The sequence below is a fragment of the Sinocyclocheilus rhinocerous genome, unplaced genomic scaffold (genome assembly GCF_001515625.1).
Source record: "Sinocyclocheilus rhinocerous isolate Xijiao unplaced genomic scaffold, SAMN03320098_v1.1 scaffold1624, whole genome shotgun sequence".
Taxonomy (NCBI): Eukaryota; Metazoa; Chordata; class Actinopteri; order Cypriniformes; family Cyprinidae; genus Sinocyclocheilus; species Sinocyclocheilus rhinocerous.
In genome coordinates this window covers 1275342-1290858 of record NW_015639527.1, presented here as the reverse complement: position 1 = coordinate 1290858, position 15517 = coordinate 1275342, and the positions used below count along the sequence as shown (strand labels likewise).

The 15517-nt window shown below is 38.8% G+C and overlaps 1 protein-coding gene across 3 annotated transcripts; it reads left to right on the top strand.

Annotated features, from left to right (window-relative positions):
* The first annotated feature begins 179 nt into the window (after positions 1–179).
* LOC107751397 (uncharacterized protein C11orf63-like) lies at positions 180–15517 on the top strand. Of its 3 annotated transcripts, none has more exons than XM_016567126.1 (9): positions 180–305; positions 535–876; positions 3194–3722; positions 9214–9318; positions 10158–10723; positions 11574–11859; positions 14054–14140; positions 14680–14814; positions 15033–15517. In XM_016567126.1, the coding sequence occupies exons 2-9, from the start codon at positions 635–637 to the stop codon at positions 15231–15233; spliced, it is 2151 nt and encodes a 716-aa protein (XP_016422612.1). In that variant the 5' UTR covers positions 180–305; positions 535–634; the 3' UTR covers positions 15234–15517. The 3 variants fall into 3 exon arrangements, with proteins under 3 accessions (XP_016422612.1, XP_016422613.1, XP_016422611.1); XM_016567127.1 differs by having other exon boundaries at positions 180–876; positions 10158–10527; positions 10609–10723; XM_016567125.1 differs by having other exon boundaries at positions 180–876.

Here is a 15517-nt window from a genome sequence, read left to right as displayed (position 1 = left end):
TAAAGTTGCTTTTTACTCCACTGGACGTCATGACCATAAAGTCAATGCACCATGAGAATAGTATTTAAGAATAGTTATTGTATATGTACACATGATTTACATACAATAAATTCTTACTGAACGATAACAATTACGAAAAATACGTAGTGGCCTCCTACAACTCAAGTCGTTCGCAACGGTTCAATGCTTTTGCGTCCCTCTGAAGGGCAAGGAATAGTTCCGCGCATGCGTGTTTCCATGGCAACAGTTTAGCAAACGAAACGTTCCTTGACAATGAGCGGCTCATCTTTCGATGTTTATAGCAGGTAAAAAAAAAATCCTTAAATCTGGAGCAAATCAATGGATTTGTGTACGAGGTAATGTTTTGATGCTGTAGCAACGTTTTACATTATTTCGGCGTTTACATTACAGCATGAGTTACACAGCTGATTTGGAAAGTCAGTCAACAACCGAGTGAACTAACGCTCAGTAACGTCGCTAGCTAAATTAAAACGTGTTTTCACCACTCCTTAATGTTGATTCTGTGATATTAAGCCCTGAAGTCGATCGTCTCCGAAGTCAGAACATCAACGCCATCACGAGCAGAACGGGCCTGAGGCGCTGGAACAGACAAAAGTCAAATTCAACATGAACAATGACTAGTCCAAGGAATAATGTGCCCGCTTTACCGCTAATGTGGGACTCCTTAGAGTCCGATACTGAGAGTTTGGTGCAAGAGGAGTACCAGCGAGAGCTCCAGATGCGAATTGACCTCATCTCTGCTGTTAAACCCAAACAACATGATAAGACTGACATTGAGGAACCAGAGAATCTTGATGTTTATGATAGTCTGGATCTGAAACCAAGACAAGTGAAAGGACAACATGACCCTCTGAGGTAAGATAACAGTTTGCTATTTCCCTACCATATGGGACTAGTCTCATGCAACCAGCAGTAATTGAGTAGTTGACGTGGCGTTTCAGGCAGTGACATCAGTCTCCTCCTGTGATGTCAAATGCTTTATTTCATCTAAAACAATTTTTAAAACAATTTTAATTATAATAAATATATTTAATATTATAATAATATAAAATCGGCTACTTTCTTTTTGACTTTCTTTTTCTTCTGTGGAACACAAATGAAAATATTTTGATAATTGTCTCCGTACTTTGTTTTCTTTTGTCCACACAGTGGAAGTCAGTAGCAACAAAATTGTTTGGTTACTAGTGATTTTCAACGTCTTTTGTGTTTCACATAGAAACAAAGTCATACAGATATTTTGAACCACATCAGGGTGAGTAAATAATGACAGTTTTCATTTTTGGGTGAACTATCTAAAGTTGAAAAGGAATGATAACCCATACACATTCTTAATGTTAATTAAGCAATTACAGATGGTTGTTCGGTGCTGTATTTTGAGATATACTAACATCCTTATGACTCTTAAATGCTTGTGTAGAGGTGTCATACATCTAAAGTGTGTTTATAATTAACTATTTGTCAAGCTAATAACTTCTGTATGGTCGAGTCAGTCTATGGTCATAATGAAGTTACCTTTTGCTTAAGTTGCATATCTAATATTTACTGTCAGATGCCTTAATGTAAACACCTGTATCTAGGTGTAACTCAGAGGTTGAAGTACAGAAGATTAAGCCAAGCCATAAACATATCAGGATCATACGATCATACCTGTCCCATTTATGGTGTGTCTGTCATCTGCTACATAACTAGGCTTATGTCATGTTATATATGTAAAATGTATTACAGTGTCTAACAAGGCAATGCAGGCAAGCATTCACTGACCTTATTGAATGTCCCTCTGTTTTGTATTTCAGGTTTTGCTTCTGTTCCTGAAGTAGACTGAATTGGCAATACCTGAAAACACTGACTTAAATACATCACCAACAAAATGACTATGCGCTTTTTGTGTTTAGCTGCTCTGCAAACAACCTAGATGACTGACAGCTTTTATTCACATCTAATAGATACAATGACAGTCTTTGAAAATGATGTTTGCGCTTGCATTTTAATTGAGCCGAAATATCCACTAATGTTTGTACTTTCCAAACAAGTACCCCCATTTAGGGGAAATTAGAATTTTAGTTTGCAGGACGTTACCACAATAAGGTCTCATTCAGCAGTCTGTTAAAAAGCAGTTGCTTTGTTACCAGTGAATGGATGAGCTCTCTGTGCTTCTGAAACACAGATTGCTGGAATCTGAAGTGTGGATCACAGCATCTGTCTCCACTCCTTCATCTCCAGCCTAGCTGTTGTGCCTGCCACTCAAAATCTGCCTCGGGATAAAAACGAGAGCCGTTTGTTTTAATTTTTTGCATACTAGATAGGTACTTAACCCCATGCATAGTTTTTTCATAATAGCTATGGCGAACCTCGACAAAGACTTTATTGTCGAAACGAAGCAGCTCTCTCATCATATTTTCATGCTCAAGAATGAAATCCTGCAAATGAATGGCATGCAGCAATATTTGGCATAATATCATTGAAGCTAATAACTACCCATTTAGTTTACATCCTCTTAACCGCACGCATTGTCTTTAAAGAGACTCAAGTCTCGTATTCAGAATGAAATGAGCTGAAAACAATAGACCATGTTTCCTATTATTGGATTTAATTCTGACACATTTCAAAGAGAGACTTTGCATGTTAAAGACCCCGTCACAGCTGCAAACCAACAGCGCATTCTCAAGACCATGTCAGTGCAATCATTACAGAACCATTCCTTGCCCTTTTTGCCCTCATTGGCTGAAGTGCTATGCATCCAGACAGCCTTGTATTTGGCATCATGGGATGTTAAGAGCATCTTGTACTATTCAGAGGCACACAACAAAGAGGCACTCTTCTAATTATTTTAATGAGATCTTTTCATCCAATGATGCTAGGAGCACATTAGGTTGTAGTTTGAACCTATTTCATATGTTTGAATTAGCCATTTGCAAAACTATCTCCAAATTGTGGTCTTCAGACCCATAGTCATTAGGGGTAAGGAGGGGGGGGTAATAGCGCGACAACACGCTATTACCATTTCGCTTCAGCTGAGAAGTGTAGCCGTTTTTTTCCCTTGTGTTTTGATGGCTGTTTCAGGCATTCAGTCTTACTGACAATGCCGAAAGCACTAAATGAGACGTACCCAGCCTAAAGCTCATCTTAAGTGTTTATGACTTATTTCTTCTTAACTCTTTTTGAAATATTTCAGGGAATCTCCCCCTGAGGATGAATACGCCGACTTGCGCTACGACCCAAACTGGAGGAAGAATTTGGAAGGGGCTTATTTTCTCAACCAGTTAAATGCGAGACTTTCTCTCGACTCGTTTGAGGAGTCTGAAGACAGTCTTGAACCCTTGGAGAATGTGCCTCTAGGTTGCAGGCAAGAATATGTCGTTGTCAGTAATCCACCCGCAGTTCAGACGGACAGTGCTTTATCCCCACCACCTTCATCTCCTTTCCACCTGCACCCACAACAGGAAGACATTATCGATCCCCCCGAATCAGAAAGTTCTTGCATGTCCTCTGAAGGCACACCACAGGATAATGTAAAGCATCTGAATGTCAAATCAGTTCCTCTCCAGAAGAGAAGCTCTCGACATCCTTCTAATCCAAGGCCAGTGAGAGCTAGAGAAGACATTGTGGAACGTAATAAAGCAACTCTTGGTATCAACACACATAAGCAGGGGTCTTACCTAAAAGCTCGTCAGCAGAAAGATAAAACAGATGAAACAAAGCAAGTAAGTATTTTTTTAAATTTCCGCAGGGAAAATAATATCCTTATTTCTTAATTTGTCTTCTCTTATTCTGTCCTATAGGTCATTCATGATTACATTTAGTTTATGTAAACCTAAATATTAAATTAATTGTTTGGAAGCATTGGTGACTGAATTGAAGTCCCATTGTTGACCACTAGGGGGTGAACGAACACAGCATACAGCTCAATGTCATATATCAGGGCAGTTTAGGCCCAAGGCTACTGTTGTTGCATAGATATTTTATTTTTCAAGATGACTCCATTTGTATAATTATTTCAAATTAACCAATATCATGACTTAAGTATTGCTATAGAACTACATAATGTCCAAAAATAAATAAATAAATAAAAACATAGTGACTAATGCCCATTTCTGTCAGCCTATGTTTTATAATAAACATATTTTATATTTATATGTTTGTTTTTTTAAATAGAACTTCAACATTCAGGTTAACTGCATTTGTCGTTAAGTCCAATTGTGATTTATTATGAAAAGTTTTCTAATGTAATCTGTGTATTTAGTCTAGATACATTCTTTTTTATGTATTTGATTGTGTGTAGGTTCACATTTTTCTTTTTACACACAAAACAGGCCATATCATGTCTAGCATGACCTGACCTTTATCTTTGCTCTTTTTTAATCTGAATAAGTGACCTTGGTGTTTTCATTGCTCTGGTTTGAAGGAGACTACACTGCCTGTGTTGCGGAAATTAATTTGGCAGACACACAGAGTCTTCAGATGGAGCGGAGAGAGGAGAATGAATCGTGTCTGCCTATGTAGTGCCTATTATGAGTTGATCTGCACAACAGTGGCTGTTAAGAACATCAGAGGGACATGGTTACCAATAGGCTCTTAGTTATCAGTGCACCTGGCCCATGGTATAATTGGCATGGTTGGCTTGTCTGCACAGTGTGGCCCATGTGTATTTGCTACATTTAAGACCTTACCCAGCCCATCTGAGCCCAGTCCCACCTTAATGTCTCACATCAGCAGCATTAGCATAGTGAAGAGCCGTTAGCATTGTGACATGGTTAACGGAGCAAAGCTCTCCCTGCTATAGATGGTGCCCTAAATGCGCCAGCAGTGCCCTGGTATGAATTCAGTGCATTGTCTTTCCGAGAAATATAGTGCACTGTCAAATTCCATTTATAAGGTGGCATTGTAAGTCTTTTAAGTGGCAGCTCATTGAAATTTTTTTATTTTGAGTTATTTTCTCCTCTCTTGAAAAAGAAACCAGTGGAGTGGTGACTCCAGGATTTCCCCAAGAAAATATTCTAATAATATCCATTTCAGTCTGGATGAGAGTGAATATCAGTCAAGATAATTTTCAAAAGATTAATAAGTGCTCTTAAACCTGTATAGATTTTTTAAAAGCCATTAAAGGGGATTGAGAGATAATCTTTGGATAACTCAGTATGTATTATTCCAAGAGAGTAAACAAATGTTTAGGCCTTTTTTTGTTTATGAAAAATATCCATCAGGTCCATTTTTATCCCAGGTACAGATGAGTTGAGTGTATTTAAATATGATCAGTAAACCAACCTGGGCACAAAAATGTCTTATTTTTTATGCACAGTGCAGTGATGTTGATTTTTAAAATTACGTTTAAATAGAATGATATATTTGGAAGTTCTTAAACACATTCATGTCTAAATTCCTTCAGGAAATCAGTCACACGTGCAAACTATCATACAACAAGGCTTTTGCAGTATAACGTAACACATAAAGAGCAATCGAAATACCTCTGCCACTTGGTTAAAGTTTTGCTTTTTTTGTCATTCGTTTACTATGTTCGTTATGTAGCTAAGCATCTGCTCGTAAATTTGATTCACAGCCTACACTTTTGCCCTTTTATTTGTTATTTTGTGGCCCCGTTACCTTCAAAGGGAATAAAAAGCCCCTCAGCTCCCATCAGTTTTCGGCATCATTATCAAGGCGCGTCTGTTGGGCTTTTAAAAAGCCACTATTTACTCTTTCACAAACCCCTAACTCCCGATAATTAGCTGTGTTATTAAATGTACACAATCTCATAATGCACCAACTTCCAACCGGCGTGTGTGGGAGTGATGATGAGCTCCAGCAGAGACCCCTTTGATAAAGACAGAAGTAGCAGTGCAATCTTCTGCCATTGCACTCAGCCCCAATCCCTCGTCATCCCCCAGACCCTCACTTCAAAGCCAGGAACATAATGTACAATCTCTTAATAGCTCTAGACCAAGGCTCCGCGGCTCTCTGCCACTGTATACCCTACCTCAGTGTAAACACCTAATCAAGATTGCCTGGGCGGTCACAATAGCAACCAAATGCAATTCAAGAATTGCGTCCCTTTGAAGTCTTCATCGCAAAAGCTGTGTTTCCCAGTCTTGAGGAAAATGGCAAGCTCCAATCGCCTGACTTTGTTGTGCCACGTCTCGGCCCAAGAGGCAATTACGGGCCCCAATTTAACAGAATAGATATTACACAGCTTATGAAGCTCAAAATGCAATTTTGTTTGATCATTTCCTCAATTTGATTGAGATTATTAAAATGTCGGACAAAAGGCAGTGGTCATGGATGGGGCAGAGGTTGTGGCCTGCTGCGGCTAAGAGGACATGAAGGGCAGGTCTGTGATATCTGCTACTCACACACCTGTTACAACAGAGCTCAATCTCTCTACTTGAAATGATACTTGCCTGATACAGGAAAATGAGTTGGATACGCATCCTCCTATTAAACCTGCAGCATAGCAAACAACACATATTACAATATGATTTTACTCTAAAAGATATTTTAATTCATAATGAGGACCACTGCTATGAACGTCTGCGCATTGCCTGTTCGCTGTTTTGCAATATTGTTTTTGGTGCAATTTCTAAATTTCCAGTTTTCAACTCTGGACTGTGTGAAATTGAAATACCAAAAAAGTTTCAACCCTCTCAGAACCAGGGTTAGACAAATTCACAATTGAAGCATCGGATCTGTTTCAGTTCATGAGCGCGAGTTAGATTTGAATTGACTAAACCCCACAGGAATTTGATAATTTCCCCACAGGATTAATAATTTACTAAATGTATGTTAATAGTAATAGTAATAGTATGTTAAATTTCGTATTATGTTCAGTAAATATGATGAAATATGTCAACTAAAAACAATTTTATAGGTGCATCTATCTATTTATCTACAGTGGGTATACAGATAATCACATTTTGTTGCTTTGAAGCCTGAAATGAAGATGGACAGAGTTTGTGTTTTATCCCGCTGTATTTACATCCATGTGAAAGATATAACACCAACATGTCAAAAAAAAAAACTGAATCCCTGAGTTAAAAAAAGGATCACCTCCTCCTAAAAATGACTGCTGTGGTCATTTTTATTAGCTCAGCATGAAAAGAGCTTCGCTGGAGCATTTCAGTCCTTGGCAGTGCAACTGAAACAAACAATCAACTATGTGTGGCAAGGCACTGTGAGAAGATCTCTGGGATAAAGTTGTGGACAGGCACAAGTCAGGAGATGGATACAAAATTCAAAGGCTTTATCAATGCCAAGTCTATTATTAAGAAGTGGAAGGTATTTGGTACAACACAGACACTCCCTGGATCAGTACGTCGCGCCAAACTGGATGAAAGAGCCGAGGAAACTGGTCAGAGAGGCTATCAAGAAGTCTACAGCAACTCTGAAGCAGTTGCAGGAATTTCTGACAAATAGTGATCATTGTGTGCATGTGACAACAATATCACAAATTCTCTATGGGAGGGTTGTGAGAAAAAAGCCACTACTCAAGAAAGACTGCCACATGCAGTCACGACTGAGCTTTGCCAAAACGCACCTTGAAGATTCTGAGGCCCCATGGTATACAGCTCACCATCCAAATAACAGCATTCCTACAGTAAAGCATGGAGGTGGTAATGTCCTGTTATGGGGGTGTTTCTCTGCAGCAGGGACTGGAGCACTTGTCAGCATAGAAGGAAAAATGGATGGGGCAAAATACCACCAAATTCTTGAGGAAAATCTGCTGCCCTCTGCCAGAAAGTTGTAAATGGGATGAAGGTTTACCTTCCAACATGACAATGACCCAAAGCACACAGCAAAACTGACCACACAGTGGTTGAAGGAGAAAAAGGTGAATGTCCTTGCATGGCCTAGTCAGATCCCAGGCTTAAACCCCATTGAAAATTCATGGAATGGCTTGAAAACTCGAGTCCACAAACAGTCACCATCAAATTTAACTGAACATGAGAAGTTCTGCAAAGAAGAGTGGGCAAATATAGCAAAGTCTAGATGTGTTTAGTAGTTAGTAGAGACATATTCCAACAGACTAAAGGCTGTAATTAAAGCAAAAGGTGGTTCATCAAAATACTGACACAATTGGGTGATCCATTTTCCTATTCAGTGATTCTGTTTTTTTTTTCTGACATGTTGTTATATCTTTCACTTGGATGTTATAAGTTGCATTGAGTAAATACCGCTGGATAAAACAAAAACTGTGCAAAGCAACAAAATGTGAGTATTTTAAAGGGGCCATACCCACTGTATCTGTCAGTCCATCTACATTATCCATCTATCTATCCATCTTTCTTTTTTAGAACCACAGTTGAAGACCCCTGGTTTAGTCAAATATACAGATGCAGATAAATAACTGTCCACAGAGTGTCTCTACGTTGAAGGCTGTTTACAAATCAGTTCCTTGCGCCCATGGCCTTTCGCTAAATAGATAGACCAGCATGGCTGCCTGTTTATTGATGGATATGTTACAACTCAATCCACTCACTGCTGCATGTGTCTCTTTGACCTTCCTCTTTTCACGCTTTCAGAATTAGCCGCATGCATTCAGGGACGCCGCAAGCTGTCAATACTATCGATTGGCAAGAATTGTCCTCGGCCGCCAAAGTGACTGGAAGTTTACTAAATGATTTTCATTACAGCATTAGCTGTAGATATTCTGCCTCTGAACGTGTACATTAAGAAAAATTGAGAGAGTGCACTGATGTAACGTGGACGTATCTGGACACTTATCTCCGAACTGCTTTGAGAGAATCATTTTAAAGAGAATCAATAAAACATTCTTCTAGACACATGTAGGTCAGCTCAGAGGAGCAGTGGTTAGTAATTAAGAATAAAAAGTTGATCATAAAAAGCCAATTGAATTGGTATGTTTGCCAGACGCTCAGGGACGAATGATTTTATAGACAAACCTGACTGTCTGTCAGCTCCATTTTTGAGTAGGTGGACGATTTATGGCAGCTGTCTGCATACATTTACGCCAAACGCAGTGTGTAATTTCGCCCAGACATTTCTTCTCATACTCATGAATGTCTTTGTTTCGCTCTCACAGTGCACAGTTTGCCCCAGTTGTTTGCAGTCAATAGTTGAATATAAATGTGAGGCGAAATAATAGCATTTCATCGACAAGGCATCAGGTGAATTGTTAAAAGGAGGCTTATCAAGCAGTCAACCCTTTCACTCCCCTTTCCCTTCTTTCTTCTCTTCTCACAGCCCAGGCAAACCTCCTATGAGACTATCAGCACTCATAGCCCGGAGAGTCAAGACAATGTCTGGGATCCCGAGCTGATGTGGCTCCAAAAAACACAAAAACTGAAGGTAGGGCTCACTTTATTGATTCCATCCATCTCTATCTGTGCAGATGTAGGTGAAGCTGCTTGGCACAATCCATTGCCCTAATGCATAACAGTCTGCGAGGGTTTCCTCTCAAGATGAAAATGTCTGCACGGTGGGCACACTGTCACCCGGGATTTCATTTCTGCTGTGATGGACGCAATTTCTGATAGAGTTGTTCAGGCACAATGGAGCCTCTGAAATGTCTTGAAAAGGAGCCTGTGTCAAGGAAAGAGGGGGAATGGAGAAGCACCATTATTTTGAGCACTTGAACGGTCACCTTAATGCCAGCAAGCAGAGGAGTGTAAATATTTTCCCATTAAGAATGGTGCAAGCTGGTGTTGGCTAAATCAGAAGCATTACATGCTGAGGCACAGCCTCAGACCTCACAAGAATAATGTTCGTCGGTCCCCCATGAATGCCAGGCTCAACACAAAGAAACATTATATAAATGCTCCTGTCTTTCTTTCCTCTCGGTCATAAAAATATCCATGAAGCCACAGTTATATAAGGACATATCTCTGCTCAATGGGATGTATTCTTTTAGCAAATTAGAGTGTGTGCGACACTATTTCCAAAATCTTTTTCATGACTTGAATTTGAAATGTAATTTTTAAGGGGCATTATTCTGTGCAAATCGATTTTACCCAAAGAGCCCTCGTCATACTTGGGAAAATTATTTCATTTATGATAATATCATCCTTTTGTGCCTTCAGACTTTGAAAAACAACATCTAGAATTTAGCTTCATGTCATAACACAGAATAGATCTTAAGTGCTTTGGTCAGATTTTAATTTTTTCTCCTAATTTTTACCCAATTACAGCTGAGCCATAAAGAAAAGAAGGAACCGAAGAGGAGGGAGCGATCCAGCAACCACCCAGATCAGCTCAAGCCTCCTGAATCCAAACCCAGAGCGCACCTTAAACCCCTTACAGAGAGACACGTCATCAGCGCTGATCACCTGCCACAGGACTCTGAGGAAGCTTACACCCATGACCCACCACAACACCAGTCTGGACTTCCATCTCACACTCATGCTCCACCGACCGTCAACCTTAACATAAACCTCCACACACCTGCCAACCACACACAGCCACTGAATATTTCCCAGAAAGATACCGTTTTTACTCTTGTTTCTCAAGCTCTGCAATGGGATAGGACTAATCTGTTTAACCCACTCATTTTACAACAAGGTTATCCATTTTACCCATATGTGCCTCCTAATTCAGTACGGCAGATGGGATTGGCTCCAAAAGCAGTTGTTTCTTCACCAGCCCTCAAGTCTGGAGTGGTACAAGCTGTGGACAGAAGTGTTCCTCAGAGGCATGCTGGGAAACCTACTCCCAATACGTTTGAGAAGGCATCATTCAAGAATCACAACAGATGCAGGCAAGTCCAGAAACATACTTTATGCAAGTATTTAGTATATGTTTATAGTATGTTCACACACTACTGTATTCTTTTAAGGCTGCAATGTGTCTTTTTTCAATCAGCTTATTGTGGGTCAGTGACGCTCATATTTTGTCTTACCTGTTAATTTACTCAAAAATGCAATTCATACATTTAATGACTTGAATACACCACTTCTGTAATGAGAATGTTTTTAATTTCTGAATTAAAATTCATATTAATATTTTTTGGACAGCATTATGTCAAAAAATGTCAGGGTGTCATAATAAAAAAACCTCATTAAAAATTACCATCAATTCTTAAAAAGGAAACCTATTTATTTTGGCATGATGTGTTATCATTCTTTCTTAGAAAAAACATTTTAACAAAACTGCTTCACGACCTATTAATATTTGAAATGGCGTGACCAACAAAATCATGTTGTGCAACCAACATGCAGGGGGAAAAAAACCTTATAAAACAGGAAATTATATAATTGCAGACCCATTATGTGTGTTATGGTCATAAAGTCTCCTAAAACATCAGATTAATTGACATTTTTAGGCAAAGTTGGTTCAGATAGTAAATTTTCATATAGTGTGACTCCAAAAAATGAAATGATATTAATGTAGAGATATAAATACTTTTTCCTCGAACAATGTATATAAAAACAATATTCCTATTGAACAAATGGAAGACAGTGTTTTACAACTTTTTTTGGAAATACATTTATTTATCCATTTGGTGACACTAATCCCAGAGAAATGACACGCTGCAGCTTTAGAATATACAATATGCTAAATATGTACCCTAGGTCTTAGCATTCATGTTATGATTCATATTTCCATAGGATACCAGTGCTAAAATTGCCCACGTCTTCTCAAGTGGAGGCCAGCCACTATCCACCTGAGCTTTTTCCCATTGATGAGGAGAGTGTGGAACCCTGTGCGCACCCAACACAAATCTCTGGTCCTTACACAGTGCTGCCCCCTATAGCCCGAGCTAATGGCAGCGACACTGAACTCTGCTCAGATAGATCAGAGCAGCAGTTGAATCCAATCCACAGAAGCAGCTCAGAAGGTTACCTTTCACAGATGGAAAAACACAGACAGCTGAAGGCAAATTCAAATTATAAGGTGTGTATATGTGTGTTTAGTTAAGAGTCAGTGTGTTTTTTGTTTATCCTTTGTCTAGTATGTGACTCTTATTTTACAGCCTTTAGTTTTCAGTCTTTAAAATACCTTTTAAATATTAAAATATGACATGTTACATGTATAATGTGTAGATTTTTCTCACAGTATAAAATCAATTATAATTTAATATTAATTTTAGTAATGGAGAACCTTGTAAAAAAATCATATTTAGGGGTCCGTGGCATCAAAAAGTTTAAAACCCCTGATTTAAACCCATTATTGTAATAATTAGCAAAATAGCAAAACAAATAGCATAATAACTACAGCGCCCAGTTTATACTTAGTAAACATCTTTAAATTGCCATGACAGTATCTCACTGGGGCCTGTTGCAGATGTAACAATTATTGTGTGGGTCGATTCAGACAGCAGGTTAATTGCATAAGTAATTGAAGACACTCTTAATTGCAATGAGATGATGATATAAGGCACGGTCACAAAGACGACATTGAAAAACGTTAGAGGATAAGGTGATTAAGCAGCACCCCCGTCTGTGCGGAGCAGGGCTGGTAAGATGGTGATTTGCATTTAATGATGGCCTCTTTGTCCTCTAGCACCTTGAGTTCTGCAGGAAAGTCTCTCTGAGGAGCAGACTTACTCAATAACCCGTGGCCATTTACACTGTTGAGAATATTTATATTTACTCAACAGTTGTGTCTGTTCAGTTGTTCAGGAGTGAAGGAAAGTTCACCCAAAAATTTAAATTATGGCAACACTTGCTCACCCTTGTGTCATTCCAAACCTGTATGACTTACTTTCTACTGTGGAACTGTTTTTGTCCATATAATAGAAATGGGGTCCAAAACAGCATCGAACCACTTTGACTTTCACTGTATTGATAAAAGGATATTTTCTAAAATTTGCTGAAAATGTACTCACCCTCAGGCCATCCAAGATGTAGATGAGTGTGTTTTTTCGTCTAAACAGGTTTGGAAAAATGTAGCTTTACATCACTTGCTCACAAATGGATCCTCTGCAGTGAATGGGTGCCGTCAGAATGAGAGTTCAAACAGCTGATAAAAACATCGCAATAATCCATAGGACTCTGGTCCATCCATCAATTAATATCTTGTGGAGTGAAAAGCTGCATGTTTATAATAAACACATTAATCATTAAAACGTTTTTAACTTTTTTTAACAGAACCATTGCTTCTTGGTCCTTTATCCATAATATTGCTTTCTCCAATTAAAAATTTGTCTCATCTGAATCAGTAGAGTAATATTCACAGATCACAGTTTACAAGCGAAAACAGTCCAGAACAGTTCTTAACAAATATGTCAGTGGATTTTGATGTGAAAACAACAGGGGATGGACTTTTGCCTGAAGCGATGGTTTAAAGTTAAAATGCCTTAATGGTGGATTTGTTTTTTACAAACACGCAGCTTTTCATTTCACAAGACATTAACTAATGGACTGCCGTTTTGTGGATTACTTGTGGATTATTGTGATGTTTTTATCAGCTGTTTGGACTCTCATTCTGACGGCACCCATTCACTGCAGAGGATCCGTTGGTGAGCAAGTGATGTAATGCTAAATTTCTCCAAATCTTTTATGATGAAGAAACAAACTCATCTACATCTTGGATGGCCTGAGGATGAGTAAAGTTTTAACAAATTTACATTTTTGAAAAGAGTTTTCATTTTTGGGTGAACTATCCTTTTAAATTATTGTAGTATGTGTACTATTGTGCTTCTAGATGAGTAAAATTCTTAGTGCTGCATGAACACGTCACAATTTAAGGGTCATTATGTCATGGAACATATCCACTTGATGCTGTGTCCGGATTATGCGGTTCTTACTCCATAAAACCGATTGCTTTCCTGGGAGAAACTTGCTCTCCTCACCTTGCTGTGCCCGCCATCATGTCTCATAGGATTATGGGATACATTTGTAAAACAGCTAGTGTGGCAGCCCAAGGGGAAGCAGATCAGAGTGGAAAACAGCTGTCCTGCAGTGTCCATGACCAATGGCTGAGTCCTGAGAATCCAAAGGAGCCTGACCTGATTAGTGCTTTTGTTTGCAGATTGTTGCATGAGTGCACTTTAGGATTAAGACTGTTTTTCTCACAGTATCTTTACTATTTAAACAGTCATGTGGATAGTGAATAAATATATATGCATTACAAAATGTCTTCTCAGGCTTATACACTTAAGGACTACAAAAACATGAAACAGGAGGTGAAGCTTGGAGGTCTTGGACCAACAAACACAATACCAGAAGCTGTGGTAAATACTCACTTCAGATTGTATAAAGACTTGAGCATCTGGCGATATACATAAATAATGTTGTTTAATCAGAATAATTTGTGTGTGTGGAGATTTAGGAGAAAGACTCAATGGATAATTGGTGATCTCCTTGTTGAATATTGATTTAGCTAATCCCTAATTGCTACATCCAGTTGTCAAGTGTGGCCGTGTCTCAATAACCCCCTCGTGAATTTAAAAGACTTGTGTTTCTGAACACAATAGAAATGGACCAACTAATCTAATGAGCATAGCCCTCAAAAAGCAAACAGAGACATTTTCCAGCTCGGCTGATGTAAAAATTGCACATAAAATAACTGTTTTCGCACCGCTCACAGCCAGAGAGAGGTGTTAACACTGATTCTGAAAGGGATGATGAGTTTTATTTGGCTTTGTTTGCTGCTGTTGAGTAGCTTCATGGAGGGATGTACAAAGAAACAGAGGGGCCTTAGAGGAGAAATGGCTTAGGTAATTAAAGCTCCCTTTTGTAATCTTGCTGCTCTTTCTTTCACTGCTGTCAGGCAGAGAAAATTAGACGACAGAAGCTGTATTCAAATGTGGTCCACGAACAGAACAAGAAGGTAAGTAGGATTCCCTCTCTGTCGGCCAAGGACCCAGTGGGTAGTGACAATAAGGACACCGTTCCCAGGAGCAAGGTAAGAGAATCTCATTCTGAAAACATGAGCTTTATTTAATCCGTAAATCATATATTGCATGTCTTTCATCCAAAGTGGTTTACGTGTGTATATGTCATCATATTTTTATTTCATTGTTTTAATGTTTGTTTGTTTGTTTTTTTCATTCTAATTGAGGTCATAATCTCTTATTGTTACTTTTTTAATCTCAAATAATCTTTCAATTTTATTTTGCCCAGGCTTTAGAATATGCCAAAAATATTGCAAAGCCCAAACCCCCTCCAAAGCCAAAGGATAGACCCAGAGAGCAGAACGTGAGCACGCTGCCTCAATATCCGCAGGAAATGGACCCATTCAATTTGGCCACTCTGGAGATGTTGAGACGGCACGAGGAAGAGAAATGTGCCGTGGCTCGCTTCAGAACCATTCATGCCATTTAATCTAGAGCCTTTATTCACTAAAAAGCAACACGTACATGAGTTATATCAATTGCACTTCTATAGAATCCCTATTTTTCCTTGCTTTAACTTTGTATGTTGATTTTGTGTGTACTGTATGTGTAATACTAATCTTGCTCAGTTGCAAAGCACTGGGAGTGGAACAGGTGTTTAGCACATAATCCACTGCATACTCATTTTAAAAACCATTTTCAAATATAAAGAAATCTCGAATGAAATGCTGTGGGGTTTTGTTTGCATTATCCTGCTATTTTCCCCTTGTTTCA